Raw genomic sequence first — 20,098 nt, 5'->3', positions numbered from 1 at the left:
TAGTTTACACTAACGTCCGCATACAAGGCAGAATCCGACCGTGTGTTGCTGCCCTCTGCGTTCGGTCATGATATAATGATCACGGTGATTCATCAAATCCAAAATGGCGGATATTCGGAAGTCGTCGACTGCTCAAAACGATGTCCGAAAAGTCCCCAAATCAACGATAAAATGCCATTTAACAATAAAATAATGCTAATAATATGAAAGGTGAGAAAATATTAATGTTGATTATGTTTCCCTAATTTCTTTTTTAGCTCGAATCTCTTCGATTAAAATGGATTTTAAAGCGATGTTAGTACATTGGTAGATGCAAATTTTGAGCAGCGCTAGCATTTTGACATCGCTACTCGTTGCGCATTGGTTTTCTACGTAAACGGAATTGTCAATTTTTCTTGTACACAAAGTCTATGGGGAAACGGAATTTCCGTTTCCAGACATGCTGAAACGGAATTTGGGATTTTCTGAAACGGAAAAGGCAATTTTTAGAAACGGAAAATCACTGTCCCTACATTTATTTGTAAAATTATGATAATTATATGTTTTACGATTCCAAACATCATCGAAATATAGTTTAACATTTTTTTATAAATCTACGATACCGAAACTTACGCTTTGACAAATTATATGCATAAATTAGAGATTAGAATTTATACAAATGTCAGTAGGGTCTGAAAACGACAAATACAAGTCCAGTTATGGATGGCCTGGCGTGGTAGAATTTCTATCGAATAAATTATTTTACTATTTCAAAATGAATGGTTTTGTGGCGTTTTACCAACAGTTTTCATAGTTACTTTGTATTACAAGGATCATTGAATGTATTAACCCACTTGTTTTTGGATGTAATTTCAACCTCTATGATTGATTACGTAAGATCATAATTTTCACATTTCTCAGCACTTTTGCATGTCATAATCATAGCATAGTCTACCCACGTGATGCCACTACGTCAAGAAAGAAGTTTATGACAGGTACAGAGGTGTCATAAATATTTAGTGAGGTACCCGATCTTGGTAAATGGGGCTTCGTGAAACGGTTAGCGGACAAGTAGCTCACTAACTCCGATTTAGTCAAGAAGTTAGACTTATGACGGTGTTGAGAAACGGGCCCCTGGCCCTGGGCTCCGGCACGCGAAGCGGGCCGGAGCTCCCGGTAAAGCAGCCCGGATCTCTGGGTGTAATTAAAGCAACGTACCGTTTGAACTGACTGCTCCCTGTTTGCTGCACCCCACAGCTCAAAAGAAGTGTTCGGCAAATTCAACGTGTCACTGTATCTCCCACTTTTATAACGTGTTGGAATTTCATGGAATTTCAGCAATCTACAGCAATATTTTAATCGTTGAATATTGCATGTTGCTTCCTTAAAAAGTAACATTTTCTCCGTGGTTTCGGATCGGGAGCAAGAAGAAACGTGGGAATCGAGCAGCCGCCGGCGAACCAATGTTGTATGGAACGCGAAGTGTCGCAAATTAATGTAAAAACGATACAGGAAGAAAAAATGACACCCCCTTTGAATAAAAAAAGACATAGAGAAAGAGGACAAACAGAGCGTCCTATTAATACTGTTTAAATAAATACATAAAAGTTCGGTGAACAGTAAGTTTACAAGCTGACGATTTCATATCCCGACTTATTTTTATTTTATTTTTTTTACTTTGTCCGGGCCCCGTTGCATAATGATCATGGTAACTTTGCCATAATACTACCATGCCGGGCTACCATGGTATTAGGTAACGTAAATCAACAGCCAACAAAAATCAAGGACTCCATGCAAGTTACCATTGGATGACAAAGTTACCATAATGATAGATTTTATACAACGGGCCTTGAAATTATATTTATTCATTTGAAACAGGATTGAATTATGATTTACTCAGGGCTGTCGCCAGGGGGGTGCGGAGGGTGCGAACGCACCCCCCTTCAGAACCAAAAAAAAAAAAATTAAAAAAAAAAAAAAAAAAGCAACCGGAGGGGGGGTAGGGATACTTGAGGGCTCTTTTGAAAAAGATCTGGCCGGCGGGCTATATAACTGCATGAAATTGAGTTAATACGTTGTTTTTTGTGTTTTTGTGTTTTTTTTCATAAAAAGCACCCCCCCCCCCTAGAAAAAAGCTGGTGACAGCCCTGTTTACTTCATATATTTGAAGCTTATATTTTTGTAGAAGTTTCAGAGACAAGTTTTACACATATTGTGAATATAATGAAAGACAAGAAAATTGAAAAAAAAAATAGGGCATTACATCGACCAGTCCACCTATTCCAGATTCATTATGACGAAAAATATTTGATAATGCATCAAGTGAGATGTGTATAGCGCACCCGGATAGCCGTCTGCGCACTTTCAATCTTGATTAGATACTCAAGGCGCTTTTAGAGCAGAACAACAAAAAACTATATTTATATCTAAATAAAAGGATCAATTTTCAATTTGATTTGATTTCTGCATTGAAATTAGAGGCACAAGAGTCTGTACAATATAATATTTTCAAGGGTAGTATGTAACAACAATAATTTTGAGAAAAATGAAAATGTTATCAACAAAATGTATAGTCATTTTGTCCGTGTCCGTGCTATTATACTAGTTATGGTGATGGCGACCTCATTAGTGGCATTTTCCTGACATTTCCACTGATTTTGTGAACAAAACGTGGCGATGCAACTCAAATAGGGGCGACGGAACGGGGGAGGGGGGGGGGCAAAGGCACTTCCCCCAAAAAAGAGAATCCCCAAAGGAATAAAGGTGCCTTTTTCAAAATGAAATGCCATTTTTTATCAAAAGTAATAATAACGACAATAATGATGATGATAATTATAACAATAATAATAATAATAACGATTAATATTAATGAGCATGATATCGATGCAAGAGATGATGGATCACTTATCATCAGTAGGAAATAATTTCAGCAGATTAAGATGTTAAAAGAATTTTCGTTTTCGGCACTTACATCGGTGAAAGATTCCTCTAACTTTCTTTAGAAAACATGTATCAGTAAAGTAATAAACTTTTTGGTTGGTAAGTCAGGTGAAGTAATGATTTGGGCGTAGCATGATAATTTCTTCCCTTTATTGATTGATTGCTTTCATTTCTGCATTAGTTACAGTATTCATGCATGGGATCAATATGGTAAAAGGCGATAGCAGCACAAGGATGAAGGCAGTAGAAATTTCTTTCAGAGATTTTTCATTTTTTGAATATTCGTTCCCGAATTTGAAGAAAACGGCGGCCATAAAAAAGCCGATAATTGTCTTGAACATTTATAGATTTATAGATTAAAGGGGAAGTTCACACTGGAGAGAAGTTTGTAGTAAAATTAGTAGAAAAATAATAAAATACATCAGTCAATGAAGGTTTGAAGAAAATCCATTCAAAGATATTAGAAATATTTGTGACGCATATAGAACGAGCAGCTAGCTGTCCCATGTGTTCGGAGGCGTTGATTAGGGGGGGGGGGGCGATCGCCCCACCAATGAAATTATTTGGGGGGGGCAAACATATCGTTTTGCCCCCCAATAATTCCGCATGTGCTAAAAATAAAATAAGATGGTAATGTTTCACAAAAGTCATCAAGCGAGATTGAGATACACAACTCATTCTTTGTCTAAAATCGTGCTCAAAATGTCAATTTTTCAGATTCGAATATAAAAAGATTTCAGCTCGTGCTTCGCGCTCACATCATTTTTGTAACAAAAAACCCAGAGTCCATGAAATAGGTGAATATGGTCCCGTTTTCAGATCTAAACCTCAAAAGAACTCCCACTACGATTTGCAATGAATCTTTTTTTTGGATAGGTTCTTTATTAAAACGTCCATTAAACTCAATTTTTTTTCAGATCGAAATTTTTACCTCGCGCTTCGCGCTCGCATTAATCTGCTGGTGAGATATATATATATATATATGTGTGTGTATATACATGTATATATATATATAGTCATATGTGTGTGTGAGTTTTTTTGTTTTGTGTGATCGAGCGCCTTTGGAAAATTGATTCATGATTTTGCCCCCCGGGGGGGGCACTTCCATTCACGAGTGGATACCATGCGCGACCATGGGGTCTGGAAAAGCACCCTAAACACGTCCATATTCTGAAAATGCACCCCTTAACAAGTATTGGCGTGTGAAACCCTACCCTTAACAAGTATTAAACAAAACGATACTCTTGGCAAATTCCCTGAAATGAACCCCTAATCAAGTACAGGAATGTTTTATTGTTACGGGTCCTTCGGTCGCCGGCTTTACCTTATTTGGTTTAGTACGACCCCACCTTCTACACCTTGCGCAAATCGGACTCTAAACACGAAGTGTTGGGGCAAAAAGGACATCCTTTATAAAACATTTTAATTTTGTTTTATCATCCCGACAATTTCGACCCTAAACACGTAATTTTCCTAGTGAAATAGATACCTTTTTTTCATTATTTTTGTGTTTTTGACACCCTTATCACGTTACCTACGTAACGTGCCCTGTCGTGAAAAAGACATCCTTTTTACGTGTTTTTTTTTTGGTCGCGCATGGTATCCACTCGTCAACGTAAGTGGCCTCCCCGGCCCCCCCCCCCACCATCTGAAAAATGGATCGACGCCCCTGTGTTATTATAAAATGCATGAATTTCAAATTTTCAGTGGTTCTTGATGACTTGCAATGTGTTTGTTTTCTTTTAAGAAACGGAAAAGAAATCATTAGTCTATTGACATCCTTTTGACATACAGAAGTTAGCCCTTTTCAATTGTCTAAAAATGATATTTCATTGATTTTTTGCCATATACAATATACCCAGGACCAAAATCCAATTGAAACCAGTTGGATTTCCAACTGGTTTCAATTGGTTTCAATTGGTTTCAACTGGTTTCAATTGGTTTTAACTGGAATTAAGCAATTTCCAGTTGAAACCAATTGAAACCAGTTAGGCAACTGGAAATCCTAACTGGAACCAGTTGGGCAACTGGAAATCCTAACTGGAACCAGTTGGGTAACTGGAAATGACTTCCAACTGGAAATGATTTCTAACTGGAACCAGTTGGGTAACGGGAAATCCTAACTGGAACCAGTTGAGCAACTGGAGATGACTTCTAACTGGAAATGAATTCTAACTGGAACCAGTTGGGTAACTGGAAATCCCCAGTTGGGTAACTGGAAATCCTAACTGGAACCAGTTGGGTAACTGGAAATGATTTCTAACTGGAACCAGTTGGGTAACTGGAAATCCTAACTGGAACCAGTTGGGCAACTGGAAATCCTAACTGGAACCAGTTGGTAACTGGAAATCCTAACTGGATCCAGTTGGGTAACTGGAAATCCTAACTGGATCCAGTTGGGTAACTGGAAATGATTTCCAATTGGAAACCAATTGGAAATTTTCCAGTAACCCAACTGGATCCAATTGAAACCAGTTAATTTGCATATTTTTTGCCAGTGTGCACTTATTAATGTTTTATCAGATTTATCCTAATTTACATTGTATCTATTGAATTTTTTCAATTTGAAGTACCACACTTTTTTCAGATAAGTTTTTAGAATACTTAGCAGTGAAAACCATGTTCATAAATGTTAAAGATTATAATTAGAACAGATTAAAAGATAATTAGTACACCACTAACTGTTACCGAATTACATCAAATGAAAATACATATATTTGAAGATCTTCCATATACATGTATACATATGAAAGTCTGTGTTTTATCAATGCCCTTTACATTGGTATTAACAGACATATAACACTGCTTCTGTGTTGGCATGAGCAATATTTATAGTGCAAATGTTAATTAATTTGTAACTAATTAAGTTCATTCCAACTGGAAGTTCCAATTGGATCCAGTTGGAAACCAATTGGTTTCAACTGGTTCCAGTTGAAACCAGTTGCCTCCAATTGGTTTCAACTGGAACCAATTGAAACCAGTTGCCTCCAATTGGATTCAACTGGTTTTAATAGGGAAATTGGAACAACTGGAACCAATTGAAACCAATTGCCAACTGGTTCCAGTTGGCCAACTGGTTTTAACTGGAACCAATTGGCAACTGGTTTTCAATTGGAACCAGTTGTTCCAATTTCCCTATTGAAACCAGTTGGCCAACTGGTTTCAATTGGTTTTGCTGTAATTGGTTTTAACTGGATTTTGGTCCTGGGTATGGTCAAAATAGCTCATCAGTGACTTTGTTGTTTTCCCACCTTTTCCCATAGAAAACACACGTTCGGTAATATACGATACCTTTTCAAGTGACCAAAATATTTCACTTGCGAAGAGGGGTCCGATTGGAAGCTGATGTCGTAAAAATGAAAAATAATTTCGGCAAACTTTCTACATATTTATATTTTGTAGGTATTTGTGTATTTATGGTGAAAGTTTGGTGAATTTTATTTGAATAATGTGTTTGATATGATCAAATTCATGAAAAGTGTTCGGTAATACGATCCACTACCATACTAAAGTTGCTCGAATAAAAAAATCAAGTAACTAAAAATTCTAATAATTTTCTATTCTTTGATTGATTTTCCTCAAACCTTCGCCAACATTTATTATTATTTTTTTAAATAGTTTTACAATCAACTTTTTGTCAAGTTACCCATTTTACTCTTTTAAATTCAACGCCCTCTATGACTCCATTAAAAATAAGAAGCGGAGCAGATGATGCAGAGCTGGAGCTAGGCGGAGAGAGGGCAATCCGGTCAATTTTACTGGTTTAGACTTTTAGTTGAATAATTGGTAAGTGTAAGTAATTGCTGAGGAGTAAATTTATTTTAAAGATTGTCATGATTAATCCAATATTAAAGTAAAAGACGTTTTAATCAATCCTGTATGGTGGTAATTTTATTGTAAAAATGTCAGAATTTGTCGTTCAGAACTTGTCTTAAGACTTAAGTTCAGTCCCAGCTGTTGTAAAATTTGTTTTTTTTATTTTGTGACATACGGGGCCGCACGCATGCACGTCTTCGCATTTGAACTCGGTCATGAAAATGGGAATTTCTTAGCATGAATTTGTTTGAAATTCCACAAATATTTTTAATTATATTCTCAAGAGTAAATGTGCTGAAAACATCAAATTTACAGAAGAGTTAGGCTACCTGCCCAGAAAAAAGCCAGAATTAATACCAGTAAGGCAGTAGGCCTAGGCTGGCGCACGGCCAATATGGGAGACTCTCTCCAATAGGGGAGACAATCTCCCACATTGGAGACTTGCTTTGCCTTTGCAAAAGGACAAAAGAAACAACACCAACAAAAGCACAATTTTTTCCACCCAAAAGTTTGTCTCGCTGAGGTCAGAAGCCCATTTGTTTTGTGTGTGGATGACAACAAAAATCCTTATCAAAACAAAAGTAGACGATGAATTTTTAAAGTAGAAGGTGAAAAGGTTTAAATTTTCATGAGGAATCTGCTTATCACATTTTTATTTGCCACCAAGGTAATCCTTTTGCCGCAAATGTAAACAAAGGAAATTAGTCTCCAAAACTGGAGACTCTCTGAAATTGGATACCCAAATTCTTTATAAAAGTCTCTGATAATGGAGATAATCTCCCACATTGGAGACAGTCTCCAATATTGGCCGTGCGCCTCTACTGATTACAGGCTTTTTGCAATATTTTTTTTGTTTGACAAAAAAAATAGGGTATATCTAGGCCTACTCCAAATGAAAGTCTAAGTTTTTAAATCTATCTTTAGAAGCATTCAATAGTACCCCACCCAAATCAGCATATTAACCCCCCCACGATCAACAGCTCTGGCTTGTCTAAAGACTAAGCCTAAGGCAATACAGTACCGTATGTGATTTTAAGCCTGAATCTGACTGCCAGGATTTCCTTGCTTCTTGAGCAATGCCAATGTTGTACATGTAGGCTTTCTCTTCTGGATTCCATTCAGGTTTCCTTTTTTCTTCTTGGAAATAGTGGTGTGTGGAGGTGACAGTGACATTTTCAGCATTGCTGAGTTAAATAGGTTTAGAATAATGTCTACAGATGATTCGCTCTGACAGTGTGTGTGTTTGAGCTTTGTCAGACGTGTATCAATCAGATATGATTATTTACGTCTGGGACCGACCTTTAATGTCACCATCCGAAAGACGTGACCAGGGCTCGAACCTCTGCATCAATTTGTAGCTTCCGCACAGCTATGATTACAGGCGCACGCCACAACGTGTGTGTGTGTGTGTGTATTTGAGTTTTGTCAGACGTGTATCAATCAGATATGATTATTTACGTCTGGGACCGACCTTTAATGTCACCATCCGAAAGACGTGACCAGGGCTCGAACCTCTGCATCAATTTGTAACTTCCACACAGCTAGGATTACAGGCGCACGCCACAACGCCCAGTTGGATTCTAGTCTTGGATCCAAGCTTGTCCAAATTCATTACCAGAAAAAAGGAAAGAAGGAAAAGGGAAAATAAATGGCTCAAATGCATTCATTTGGTGACCGATAGGCAAATAAAATGTAGTTGAAGTCACAATCGTTGGAACGTCTTTTTGAAGTGTTTTGGGGAGCTAGCAATTTTTTGTTTAGATTGGTCATCTTGAAGATATGATCCTAAAACATGAGAGTGTTCACAATCTCAAAAAAAAAACACATAAAGCCGCCACTTGTTCTGGAAATATGGTGCAGATTCTGCATAAAAATTTTAAGGGAAATATCAGACTCTAAAGGGGATTTCGGAGTTCAAATCAAGAATATAATGTGGCGAGTGATAGTGCCTGCATCTATAACTACATGTACATGTAGACTGTTTGATGCGTGTTGTGGTGATTGACTGTGCTGGCTTGCGAAATAAGTCGAGCATGTTGAATGGCGGCACATATAAAAATTCCTGGCGGGTTACTCTAACACCCAGAGAATGACGTGGTATACAACAGGTTGGATGTTGAAGATGTACCTCTAAGAATGATTCTGACTCCGATACAGTTGGTCGTTACTTCAGGCATCAAGGGTGATAGATAGATAGATGCAAGGAGGGTATTTTTATGGCATTTATGAGGCATTGATTATCTCGTTGCCTATTCAACGATGCACTACATATGGTGTACGGTATTGAAATTATAGGGTAATACAAATAATATGCCCTGCCTGTGTCAGTTATGCAATGTCCTGGGGCCCGTCTTACAAAGAGTTGCGATTGATCTGATCAATCACAACTATGGACGGCCAGCAACGTCAACATCTATTATGTATGTTTGTTCAAAATTTTTTCTAGATAAGACGTTAGTTACCTGTATTCGTTTGAATCCCTCCGTGGCTTAATAGAATCCTTTGGCAAATCATCAATCCACCCTTTGCCACTCTCACCCAGGCGCTAATTGGGTACTGGTGGGAAACAACCATCATTGTGGTTGGTTTAGCAGGTGTGCCTCTCACAGGCTGTCAAAAAAGCTATGAATCCAGGGACCATGTAATGATAATTGTGAAGCACTTTGAGCAGTTGTAGAAGGATATTAATAATAATATGCAACATTTATTTAATAATACAAATGTTTCTAAGCACTGCTTTAGCGCAGCTACCCTGATCGGGCGCATCGAGCATTCAAGGAATTCCTTCTTCAGGGTACCCATTTACTACACCTGGGTTGAGAGTTGTTATCCACTGAGCCACAACACCTCTGTGCTATATGAAAGCCAGTTATCATTTTTCTATTCAGGTGAAGTCATCATGTCCACTGCAGCTCGTCAGACGGCAATCAGCTGCCCAGGTCACACCCGTCCTGTAGTTGATATTTCCATCAGTGATACCACACCCAATCATGGATACTTCATGATCAGTGCCTGTAAAGGTGAGTCTGAACTCTGTAAGGAGGTCCCGCTTTCACAAAACTATTTAAAAAAACGAAGGAATTCTATAACGACAATATATAATAATGATAATAATAGTAATAAAAGTAATAATAATAGCTGAGATTCCCTGAGAAGGATATGGAAGGCGAAGATGAAGGTGTTACCAATAGTCATCGGAGCCTTTAATAGGCCTTTAACAGTTTTTTTCTATAGTATAAATCTTAAATTCAGCACTTTGGTTGTCCCATGCAATAAGTTAAACCTAATACTAAATCAGAGCTGGATATGACATCAGTCTTTTGCTACATATCTTGAGTCTCTTTCCAGCTTAATTTTGAAATATATTGTGTTTTCTGATCACCATTTCAGATGGCAAGCCGATGCTGAGGCAAGGCGAGACTGGAGATTGGATCGGAACCTTCGACGGCCACAAGGGGGCGGTGTGGGGTGTAGCACTGAACAAAGAAGCGACCAGGGCTGCGACAGCAGCTGCTGATTTCTCTGCGTAAGTTTGAGTGTTTCAATTTGAATATTTGAATACAGTCAAATCTGTCTATAAAGGCTACATAAGGGAACCAAAGAAGAAAAAATACTGGCCTTCATAGACATCTTTTACAACATATATATTCCTTTCAAATTGGTAGATAAATTCAGATATTTTTTATTGTCCATGATGCAATCGGGTACAAATGGAAATTCAATTTGTTCGCATGAAATAATTTAGAACTTCTTATGATATAGACAAAGATATGATATTACATGATATACGTAAACAAAATACAAATCAGCAAAGAAAGATAGTTGAAATTGATACATAGACAGGGGGGAGGGGATACCAATTTAGGTATGGCTATTAAATTTACCAAGGAATTTACGAAGCATGAGGTTCTGCCGGGAAATGATCTCTGACGTTTGGCTGACCTCATCAAATGATAATATTTATGAAGAGCATGGTTCTCATTGGTCAGGATCTCTTATGCTTTTTATAGGATTTTAATAGCCACTAAAGACAAAATTGCAATAGATCCATGGCTACTATACAGATTTTAGAGTATTTCAGAAGCACAACTATATACATGTATGTGTATCTTGAAAGAATCTGCAATGGCCGATGGTGGGGATTTTTTTTTCAATTATGTTTTCATGTTTCACATTTTAAATTTTAAGGCAGCATGACCACCAGTACTAGGACCTCTGCACTGTATAAGTAGGCATTTATATGCAACATTTATATAGCATTATTGCATATGTAAACTGTCAGAACCACAATTCACTCCCTAAACTGCTGACAGCCTTGGAAGTCATATAGCATAGTTTTGACATACATTCTCTTCATGACTGCAATATGCAGGCGAGACAACGCTTGGCGTTTGCCTTGTATAGCTCTACAAATGTTTCTAAGCACTGCTTATTATCATCTTGGCTTTAGCATGGCTGCCCTGTTCAGGCGCTAGAGCATTCAAGGAATTCCTTCCTACAGGGTACGCATTTGCTACCCCTGGGTGAAGAGTGGCAAATATAGATAAAATGCCTTTCCAAAGGACGCGAGTGTTGCGATGGGATTGGAACCCCGACCTTGTGGTTTAAAGTCCAGAGACTCATCCAATGAACACCTATTTTTATCATTTTTAGTCAATCAGGTTCTATATTATTTGAATGTTTGATTTGTTTTGTTCTACCATACAGTAAAGTCTGGGATGCTGTGTCGGGTGAAGCCTTGCATGATTTTTCTCATAAACACATTGTCAAATCAGTGGATTTCTCAGCGGTAAGTCTGTTTTTAGTCCTATTTTCTTATTTTACCATTTCACAGAATTTTGATATATTTTCATTGTCAGATTTAACATTCTTTATTTTTATTTCACAAAATCTTTGAGTTGATAATGTTCCTTATATTATCTTGAGTAATTGTGCCAAATATCTCATAGCAATTTGAAAAAAAAATGTATGATTTTCTTGGAAAAAACCTTGGGCAGTCATTTTCAGATTGAATGAAAAATGGTGCCCCACGTTTGGGAATTTTGATGAGAAAGGCTGCATTTTGAGGCCGTCACATGAAATTTTTTAATATCTGTCTTTGAATTGCATGTGGAAAGTTTGTGTTGTTGCATATTTTCTTTTACTAGAATGGCGCACATATGCGTAAGTGCAGACAAGGGGGACTGCGCAGACTTGGGAGACTTGCCATACCTAAAATTTGTATTAACTTTTTAAGAGGAGAGGGGGGGGGGGTTGGTTCTAATGAATATAGTAGATTGGATGAAAAAAAAATCAATTACACTTACACAAACATTCTTGTTACATTTCTAGATACTAAAATGTCAATATTATTTTGGCAAGTGCAAAAATGAATATTCAATCAGGAATATTAATTGAACAAATCTTTGCACTTAAACATTACAACAGGCTCTTTCATAAAGTTTTATTTTTTTGTTTTAAATCTACAAATAAATTCACAAAAAAGGCTAAGATATGAAATATGAAGTACTTTTCTATCGAGCACATTCCTATATTTCAACACAAATAGACACGGTAATGGGTGTGCAGCAAACATCCTTTTTTTTCCAAAAAAAAAAGATTTTGGTCTTTTTTATACAAAAGAAATGAAGGTGGGCAGCTCTGGTTAAAGCATTATAAATATATGTTGGTTTTCAAATTTATACGGCAGCATGAATCATAATTGAAAACACAAACACAATCAACGATGCACCGTTTAGTGTCGAAAATATAAAGCCAATTATTTGAAAATTGTTTTTCCCGCTTTCATTAGTGCAGGTTTAGTGTGCAGTTTAACCCATCACAAGAAAGGTCAATTCTGGCACGTGCTTGTGTAGGCTTCTACTGCGAGAGCAAATTTAAAGACGTTTCAAAACTCAATCATGTTGAGGGTCGTATTCGCGAGTCCGAAGGTCATAAAATCTGAGCTGATCGTGTGAAATATATTTTTCAACGTTTAAATTTTCCTCCGAATCATGATTAGAAAGACGTTTCCTTTTACGACTGGGAATAGAAGACATTAAACTCACCATTTGTAATCACTTTTTCCATCATGATTCATGTTGCCGTTTAAGTTTGGGAATCAACAACATTGAACACACTTATTTTTATTGCCCTTCATACTGCAACGTTTCAATTTTCCTCCGAATCATGATTAGAAAGACGTTTCCTTTTACGACCGGGAATGGAGGATATTGAACACACCCTTTATTTTCATTGCCGTTCATACTGCAGGATAACAGCAAACTCCTTACAGCAAGTAACGAGAAGCTCCTGAGGATATTTGATCTGAATGCCCCTGAAGCAGAGCCGCTGTTATTCCCTGGTCATGAGGACCACATCAGACATGCACGCTTCCTCCCTGATACAAGGTCTATCGTCAGCTGCTCTGATGACAAAACTCTCAGGTTTGTACACTGCAAAAACATTGGTGTTGATTTAACACCAGCCCACTATCTACCAGTTTTGTGCACTGCAAAAACACCAGTGTTAATGTAACTCCTGCCTGGTATCTACCAGGTTTGTGCACTGCAAAAACACTGGTGTTGATGTAACACCTGCCCGGTATCTACCAGGTTTGTGCACTGCAAAAACACTGGTGTTGATGTAACACCTGCCCGGTATCTACCACACTGTAAAAACTGTGGTGTTTAAACTGACACCAAGTGGTGTGAATAGAGGACCACACCCTGAGGTGTTAAAATTACACCCTAGAGATTGAACATGACACCAAAGAGTGTAAATGTAGCAACAATAGGTGTAAAGCTAACACCACCAATTTAACACCAGTGTAAAATAACTGGTGTGGTCCTCGATGTACACCGGTTAACACCACAGTCTTTGCTGTGCAGGTTTGTGCACCGCAAAAACATTGGTGTTGATGTAACACCAGCCCGGTATCTACATCTCGCCATAGAGGAGTGTTCTAACAACACCAGTTAATAATCAAACCGATATTGGTTTAACACTGATTGGTGTTGCTTAAATGCCAACTTGGTGTTGATGTAACACCAGCCCGGTATCTATATCAGTCCACACTCAAGGAGAGTTGAAACAACACCAGTTACATGTAAGAATCAAACCAATATTTTTAAACACTAATTGGTGTTGCTTAAATGCCAAGTTGGTGTCAACCTAACGCCAAACCGGTGTTGTTTCAACACTTTCTGGTATGAACAAAAATAGATACCAGGCTATTATTTAACCCTGTGAACCCGAAAACCTGGAAAACCGGCTTCATCATTCACTCATGGAATACTGGCATTAAATCATGTGACTCGACAAGTACAGGGGTCCATTGCAGAAAGAGTTGCGTTTAAACACAAGTCAAAAAATCAATGGTAAGTCCCAAATGCGCGCTGTTGATTGGTTGAAAATCAAGTTGCGAGTTGCGATCGATTGCAACTCTTTCTGCAACGGGCCCCAGGTTTTAGTTTTCAGGTGACATTATAAGAATGTTGCCATCTTGGAGATATTTATTCGATAACTTCTCAGTTTATAATTTTGTCGATAAATGACTTCGAAGCTCTTAGAGATATTCTGATTTAGAGCGGTTTATAAAAGGAGACTGCTACAATGTATTTATTAATCTTTGTATTTTCTCTTCTGTTCTTGCTCTGTAGAATATGGGATATCGCCTCAAACTCGGAGGTTAGAAAGATTCCCCTCAGTTCCAGTAATGTTGGCATAGACCTGGTCCGGGATGGGTCGGTCCTGGTAGTGACCCATGGCAAGACAGTATCGTTCTACAGTACAGACAGGTATGTTGGCCCAATTCAGAAAATGATTTTAATCCCTACAGACAGGAATGTTGGCCCAATTTACAATAGAATTTTAATCCATAGAGACTCTATCATTCTAAGGTACAGACAGGCATATTTGCCCAGTTCACAAAATGATTTTTATCCCTAAAATACAGGTATGTTAGCCCAATTCACAATAGAATGTTAATACTTACTTACAGACTATATCATTCTACAGTGCACAGGTAGTTTGTTGCCTCGATTCACAATAGAAATCAAGAGACCATATTCTACAATGCAAACAGGTATGTCGGCCCAATTCACAATACACTGTACACTGTAGAATTTACAGACTATATCATTCTACAATACAGACAGGTATGTTAGCCCAATTCACAATATAATTTTAATCTGTACAAACAGTTATGTTAACCCAATTCACAATATGATTTTAATCCTTATGGACTCTTGTCATTCTACACTGCAGACAGGGATGTTTGCCCATTATGCTGCTTTCACAATACATGTGTGCAAGTTGTGCCCTTCTGATCTCATTTGATCATGTTCATCTTGAGAGACTGTTCAACAGCAGTGCACCCCAACACCATGCAGCAATCACCATTCACTTTCAGAGTGATTACAATCCTTGTTTAATGGTGACACAACATTTGCTGCTGCGGCAACTGCTACAGGCTATATGTATAGGGTTAGGGTTGCAATAGGGTCTTATGTCATATTTAGAGTTAGGTTTAGAATAGGGTTGAAGCTGGTTATTCCATTAGTGTGTGGAATTTAGAGTGGAGCAATTTTCGCCAGAGCAAATGTCCTGGAACCCTTTTAATAACTACATTTTCCTGGATGTTTTGCCGGTTAATCCTTATTCTTACCTGCGTTTGTAATTCAATGTTTCATTCAATATTACTCTATTTTTCCCTCGCCGGAACGAAGTTCGGCAGAGACCTAGGGCCTTTTCACACGACAATCTTGAATTATCATTGTATTGATGATTGCAATTCGTCTGAAAGAACCATCAGACCTTCTCACACGCTTACTCAAAACCTGTGGCGAAGGCGGCATATGTCCTTGGTGACTTGTTTATCAAAGCGCTTCATCGCAAATACAAACTACAATGAGTGCATGACAGTTTTATTATCTACGGAAGTGCTTGAAAGGTCATGTAAGTTCCACCCCCAAAAGATGTTTTGGAGGTCAAGCCTTTCACACACAAATTTGTACCATAAATTGAGTGAAACTTAACTGGAATTCACCTCCAGAGTAGAATTAGAATTTGTCATTCTGATTAGCGTTTGTGACTCTAATCATGTTCTAGTTTGGTTTCACATGTGCTGAATATTCCTCATTAGCCTTATTTTTCACTGGAATCATTGTTCAAATTACATTTTTTTCTGAAAGGGCGGCTAGTGATCACTTTTTCTGTTAGTCTGTTAATAGTCCATTGGTCTCTTTAAAAAGTTTTTGTTCAACTTGCTATCATTTCTTAATTTCTGCATCAGTTGATATGTTCATTATTAGTACATATGATGTCAAAGGTCATCTTGGGGTCAAAGGTTATCTTGGGGTCAAAAGGTCATCTTGGGGTCAAAAGGTCAATTTTTGTTCAAATTGCTCTTGTTTCTTTATTTCTGCATCATTTATGTTGACACTTGGTACAAGTGAACCTTGAGTAATACCACATGTATGTTCATGTGGATGATGGGGTCAGACGTCATCTAGGGGCGAAAAGGTCGAATGATATGAGGTCATGTCCATCCTTTTTCAAGTTTTCTGTTCAACTTACTCTCATTTCTTATATCTGCATCAATTGTGTTAATACTTGGTTCAAACAGTCATTGGTTAATACCACACATGTGTTCTTGAGGATGATAAGGTCAAAGGTCATTTAGGGGTCAAAAGATCATACTGCATATTTTATTGATCGCAAAATGAGGCGATACGCGTTTTTCATTAACCACCTTGTTATTATTTTTCTTTGATCATACTATGCATTAGATTTGAAGAGATGAAAAAGTTTGACACTGAGACCCTTGTGTATTCAGCATCTCTCAGTCCTGATAAGAAAACGTTTGTTTGTGGAGGAGAAGATTTCAAGATCTACAGGTTCTCATACGAAGACGGAAAAGAGGAAGGTAATTCATATATATTTGCTACAGCGGGGGACGCTTTTGAAAGTGGGGGAGGGGCTGACCATGCAAACAAAACATCACAATCAGGGGCCCGTAGCACAAAACTTAGCAATGATCGTAGAACATTTTTCTACAATTGATTCCATTGACAACAATGTACAATTAATCGTGAAAATCAAGCGTACGATCAATAGCTAACCTTTGAGTTCCAGAACCCAGATGGTATTTTTTACATTTTTGTCCACTGTTTTGGAAAAAGTTTTGTTTGGGGGGCTGAAGCCCACCCAGTCCCCCCCCTTTCACAGTTCCGTGGCCCCTGTACAGTAGATTAAAAAGGAGCTTTTGTTTTTAAAGTGATTGGTTAACATTGGTTTGACTTAATTTTGAAAAATCTGAGCTAGAAGTTCACACTTGTCACCTGTGTCTGTGATATGTTCCAAAAATGAAGTCCTGAAACAATTGCGTTCGAAATTGATTATTTAGTGCTTCAAAAATTGAAATATAAAGTGACTGGAAACACCATCTTAATTTCATCCCATACACTTATGTGTACTATTTAGGTGTCTATAAGACGCCTATTTACTAAATCGGGGTTTGCCTTGTAGTTTTAGCTTTCATTCTCAATAATGTTTGTTTCCAGGGTTTATCAGTTCTAATACATGCACTTGTACACATGTTTCATCTTGCTTTGAGAATTTTTTAAATCGGCTGCTCACAAAGTTAAACAATACCTTTAACTACATGTATGGATGCTTCTTTAAAGGTTGACAATTATATTTGTGCTGTCGGGTGTTGGATTTATACATGAAATTGTGTTTTACTGTTTTTTGAGCAATTGTGGATCCACTTTGCGTCTTCTTATGGACTAATGCTGTCATGCCTTTGTTACCACAATCCCAACTAGACATTTAATTACATCTCTAATCTTTGTGAAATATCCCCTAAATTTCAAGAAATTAATTCCTGTATTCACCCCCCCCCTCATTTCAGCTTCATACAAGGGTCACTTCGGTCCCGTTCACTGCGTTCGATTCTCTCCGGACGGGGAGCTGTACGCCAGCGGTTCAGAGGATGGAACACTGCGCCTCTGGCAGACAAACATCGGCAAGACTTACGGACTGTGGAAGTTGGTTGGTGAAAGCGAGGCTGATGGCGTACCTGCATGCAATGTCACAACGGATGCCCTGTCACCTCCGACGGTGGTCAAGGTCGAAAGCTAACTCATCATCCTGAAACCGGAAGGCCTATCTTACCGGAGAGGGTCATAGCTTTGACTGCAGCTGCTGATCATTCGTGGCAATTGCAGCAGCTTGGACCTTACCATGATGATGACAACAGTCAAGCGCCTTTTTCCAGAGGATTAAAAGCGCAAATAATATCAAAACAATTACCCCTGGTTTCCTGCCAGCCTCAAAGAAGCCTTGAAGATTCCACTTCAGTCACTTTAATATGGAACATCACCATCTGAGACCTGCTAGAGGCTGAAAGAAAATCCTTAAACACAATATTTTTGACTGTTGATCTTGCAGACACAACTCGAAAGATGTCCTTGGATTCAGCAGAGAGTTGAGGGGTCAAAGGTCACCAACTGGTTCTGGGGCAGTGAGATAGGCCCTCCAGGCCGTTATCTTCAGTATTTCACTTGTAACAATTTTTTTATTGAAAGGTCTACTTAGTCTGCAAGCACAGGGCTACAGAAGGAAAACCTAAATTTTGAGGAATGCCAATATACATTGTGTTGTTCACACTCTAAAGCTCATTATCATTGAAAGATGTTATTTATTATGTTACATGTACATGCTTAAGGCATACTTTGAGCAGAAAATAATGATATCATATCTGAATAAAAGAGTAAACTTTACCAAGCAAAGCGTTTTAACCCTATCGAGGCTGGGGCGACGCGGTCAAAAAATTTCGCGCAGCGAAAATATCGCGCGATTTGTTGAGGCCCCCCCCCCCCCCCGGCTTAGATAGGTTAAATGACAAAGATATTGAATTTTAAAGTTAGCAATGTTTTGTGAAAACAGTTATAAGCACTTCTTCATGAATATGCAATAGGTTGGTTGATGATTTTAGATCCCCACTTTTCTTTCTCTTATATGATTATTTGAAATCATAATTATTTAATACTTTCATATATTTTGTATGCAGAGATGCCAAGTTCAAAGACCAGCTATGCGTGAGATTTTCTGTGAATCTGAGTGAGATCACAGACGTTTTGTACAATGTATATGGGGATAGGCTGTGAAAGTTGCGTGAGACGGAGATTTGAGGGGATGAACAAGAGTCCAAAATGCTTGAGTCTCACGCATAATGCGTGAGACTTGTAGCGTTGGTGTATGATATGTCTCCCTGGTAACAAAATAAGTTGTGGCAATGATTATGTTACACATCAAATCAGTTTTCAATCCTTTTTTTCCATTCTTGGTGACAAAAGTAGGAAAAAAATATAATTTTATGAAATAAAATATGAAAGAATAAATGGGGATATGACATCCTCAGCTTAAGCCTTGCTCACTGCATATTCATGAAACTGTTTATATTGTATTTGTGTTGTTTTTAAAGAGCCTTTTCAGTCGGCTTGTGAAACAAAGATGAAACGAAATGGAAAAACTCTTCACCAAATAATGCAAAGCTTTAAAATGTCCTAACATTGTTACATGTATTTCTTCTCTGAATTAGAGACAATTTTCAGTGTTTGTTTGTTTGATTTTTAATCTGTTCAAATAATTTTAGTTTCAGCCTCGAGTGCCCCCTAAGTCATGCATGAAGGGCATAGAGACTTTGTGTATTAACTGTATGCGCTATAGAAATGTAATTTTATTATTATTGTGTCACAGCTATAAAGGAGTTGCTCTCTCATTTTTATAAATTTTTATTGTAATATTTATTTTGAACATGAACCTTTTTTTTCAAAGTCATATCTATGAGAGCACATATTAAAAGAATTTACTTTAATAAGCCAAGAGTGAATTAATGACCTTTGAGTTTTACAACAGTCATATTTATATGCTGTATCACTATGCCTTTCGCAATTGGTCGAACGTCAGTTTGTCAAATTATCAACTCGTCTACTATCATTTGGTCTACCATCAGTTCGTCCACTATCCACATGGTCTAACTGCCATTTCGTCAAATAACCAGTTGGTCCAATAGCCATTTGGTCCATATACTTTTTGGAGTAATAGGAGTAAGTGTCAACTTGTGCAACGTGAACAAAAATGATATGGGTATTAGATTAAGTGGTTATGAGACAAAGTGGTCATAGACGAACTGGTGATTAAATGAAGTAATGATTGGACCAAAACATTATCAGAGCAAATGGTTGATACAGGAAATGTTGGATGTAATGGCATTATACTAAAATGGAGATAGACCATGTGATTTAATAGTGGACAATAGACGAATTGACAATTTACCAGTATTAGATCAAGGAAAGTGCACACCAAACACCAAATA

General features: G+C 37.8%; 2 protein-coding genes across 3 annotated transcripts in view; one reads left to right on the top strand and one right to left on the bottom strand.

Moving 5' to 3' along the window:
* The window catches only part of LOC121405913 (isoleucine--tRNA ligase, mitochondrial-like), a 34,905-nt gene extending 33,460 nt beyond the window's left edge, over positions 1-1,445 (bottom strand). The window contains exon 1 of the mRNA XM_041596908.1: positions 1,198-1,445. Within this exon, the coding sequence (XP_041452842.1) occupies positions 1,198-1,377 (180 nt within the window). The 5' untranslated portion in view covers positions 1,378-1,445. The remainder of the gene's footprint in view (positions 1-1,197) is intronic.
* A 5,176-nt stretch (positions 1,446-6,621) lies between these two features.
* On the top strand, positions 6,622-18,535 carry LOC121405808 (serine-threonine kinase receptor-associated protein-like). Of its 2 annotated transcripts, none has more exons than XM_041596763.1 (8): positions 6,622-6,705; positions 9,624-9,755; positions 10,126-10,261; positions 11,443-11,524; positions 12,988-13,160; positions 14,376-14,513; positions 16,506-16,642; positions 17,630-18,535. In XM_041596763.1, exons 2-8 carry the CDS (start codon positions 9,635-9,637, stop codon positions 17,857-17,859), a joined length of 1,017 nt encoding a protein of 338 aa, XP_041452697.1. In that variant the 5' UTR covers positions 6,622-6,705; positions 9,624-9,634; the 3' UTR covers positions 17,860-18,535. The 2 variants fall into 2 exon arrangements, with proteins under 2 accessions (XP_041452697.1, XP_041452698.1); XM_041596764.1 differs by having other exon boundaries at positions 6,688-6,711.
* Positions 18,536-20,098: the final 1,563 nt, after the last annotated feature.

Source organism: Lytechinus variegatus, chromosome 19, assembly GCF_018143015.1.
Source record: "Lytechinus variegatus isolate NC3 chromosome 19, Lvar_3.0, whole genome shotgun sequence".
Classification (NCBI taxonomy): domain Eukaryota; kingdom Metazoa; phylum Echinodermata; class Echinoidea; order Temnopleuroida; family Toxopneustidae; genus Lytechinus; species Lytechinus variegatus.
This window is presented reverse-complemented; position numbering and strand designations above follow the sequence as displayed.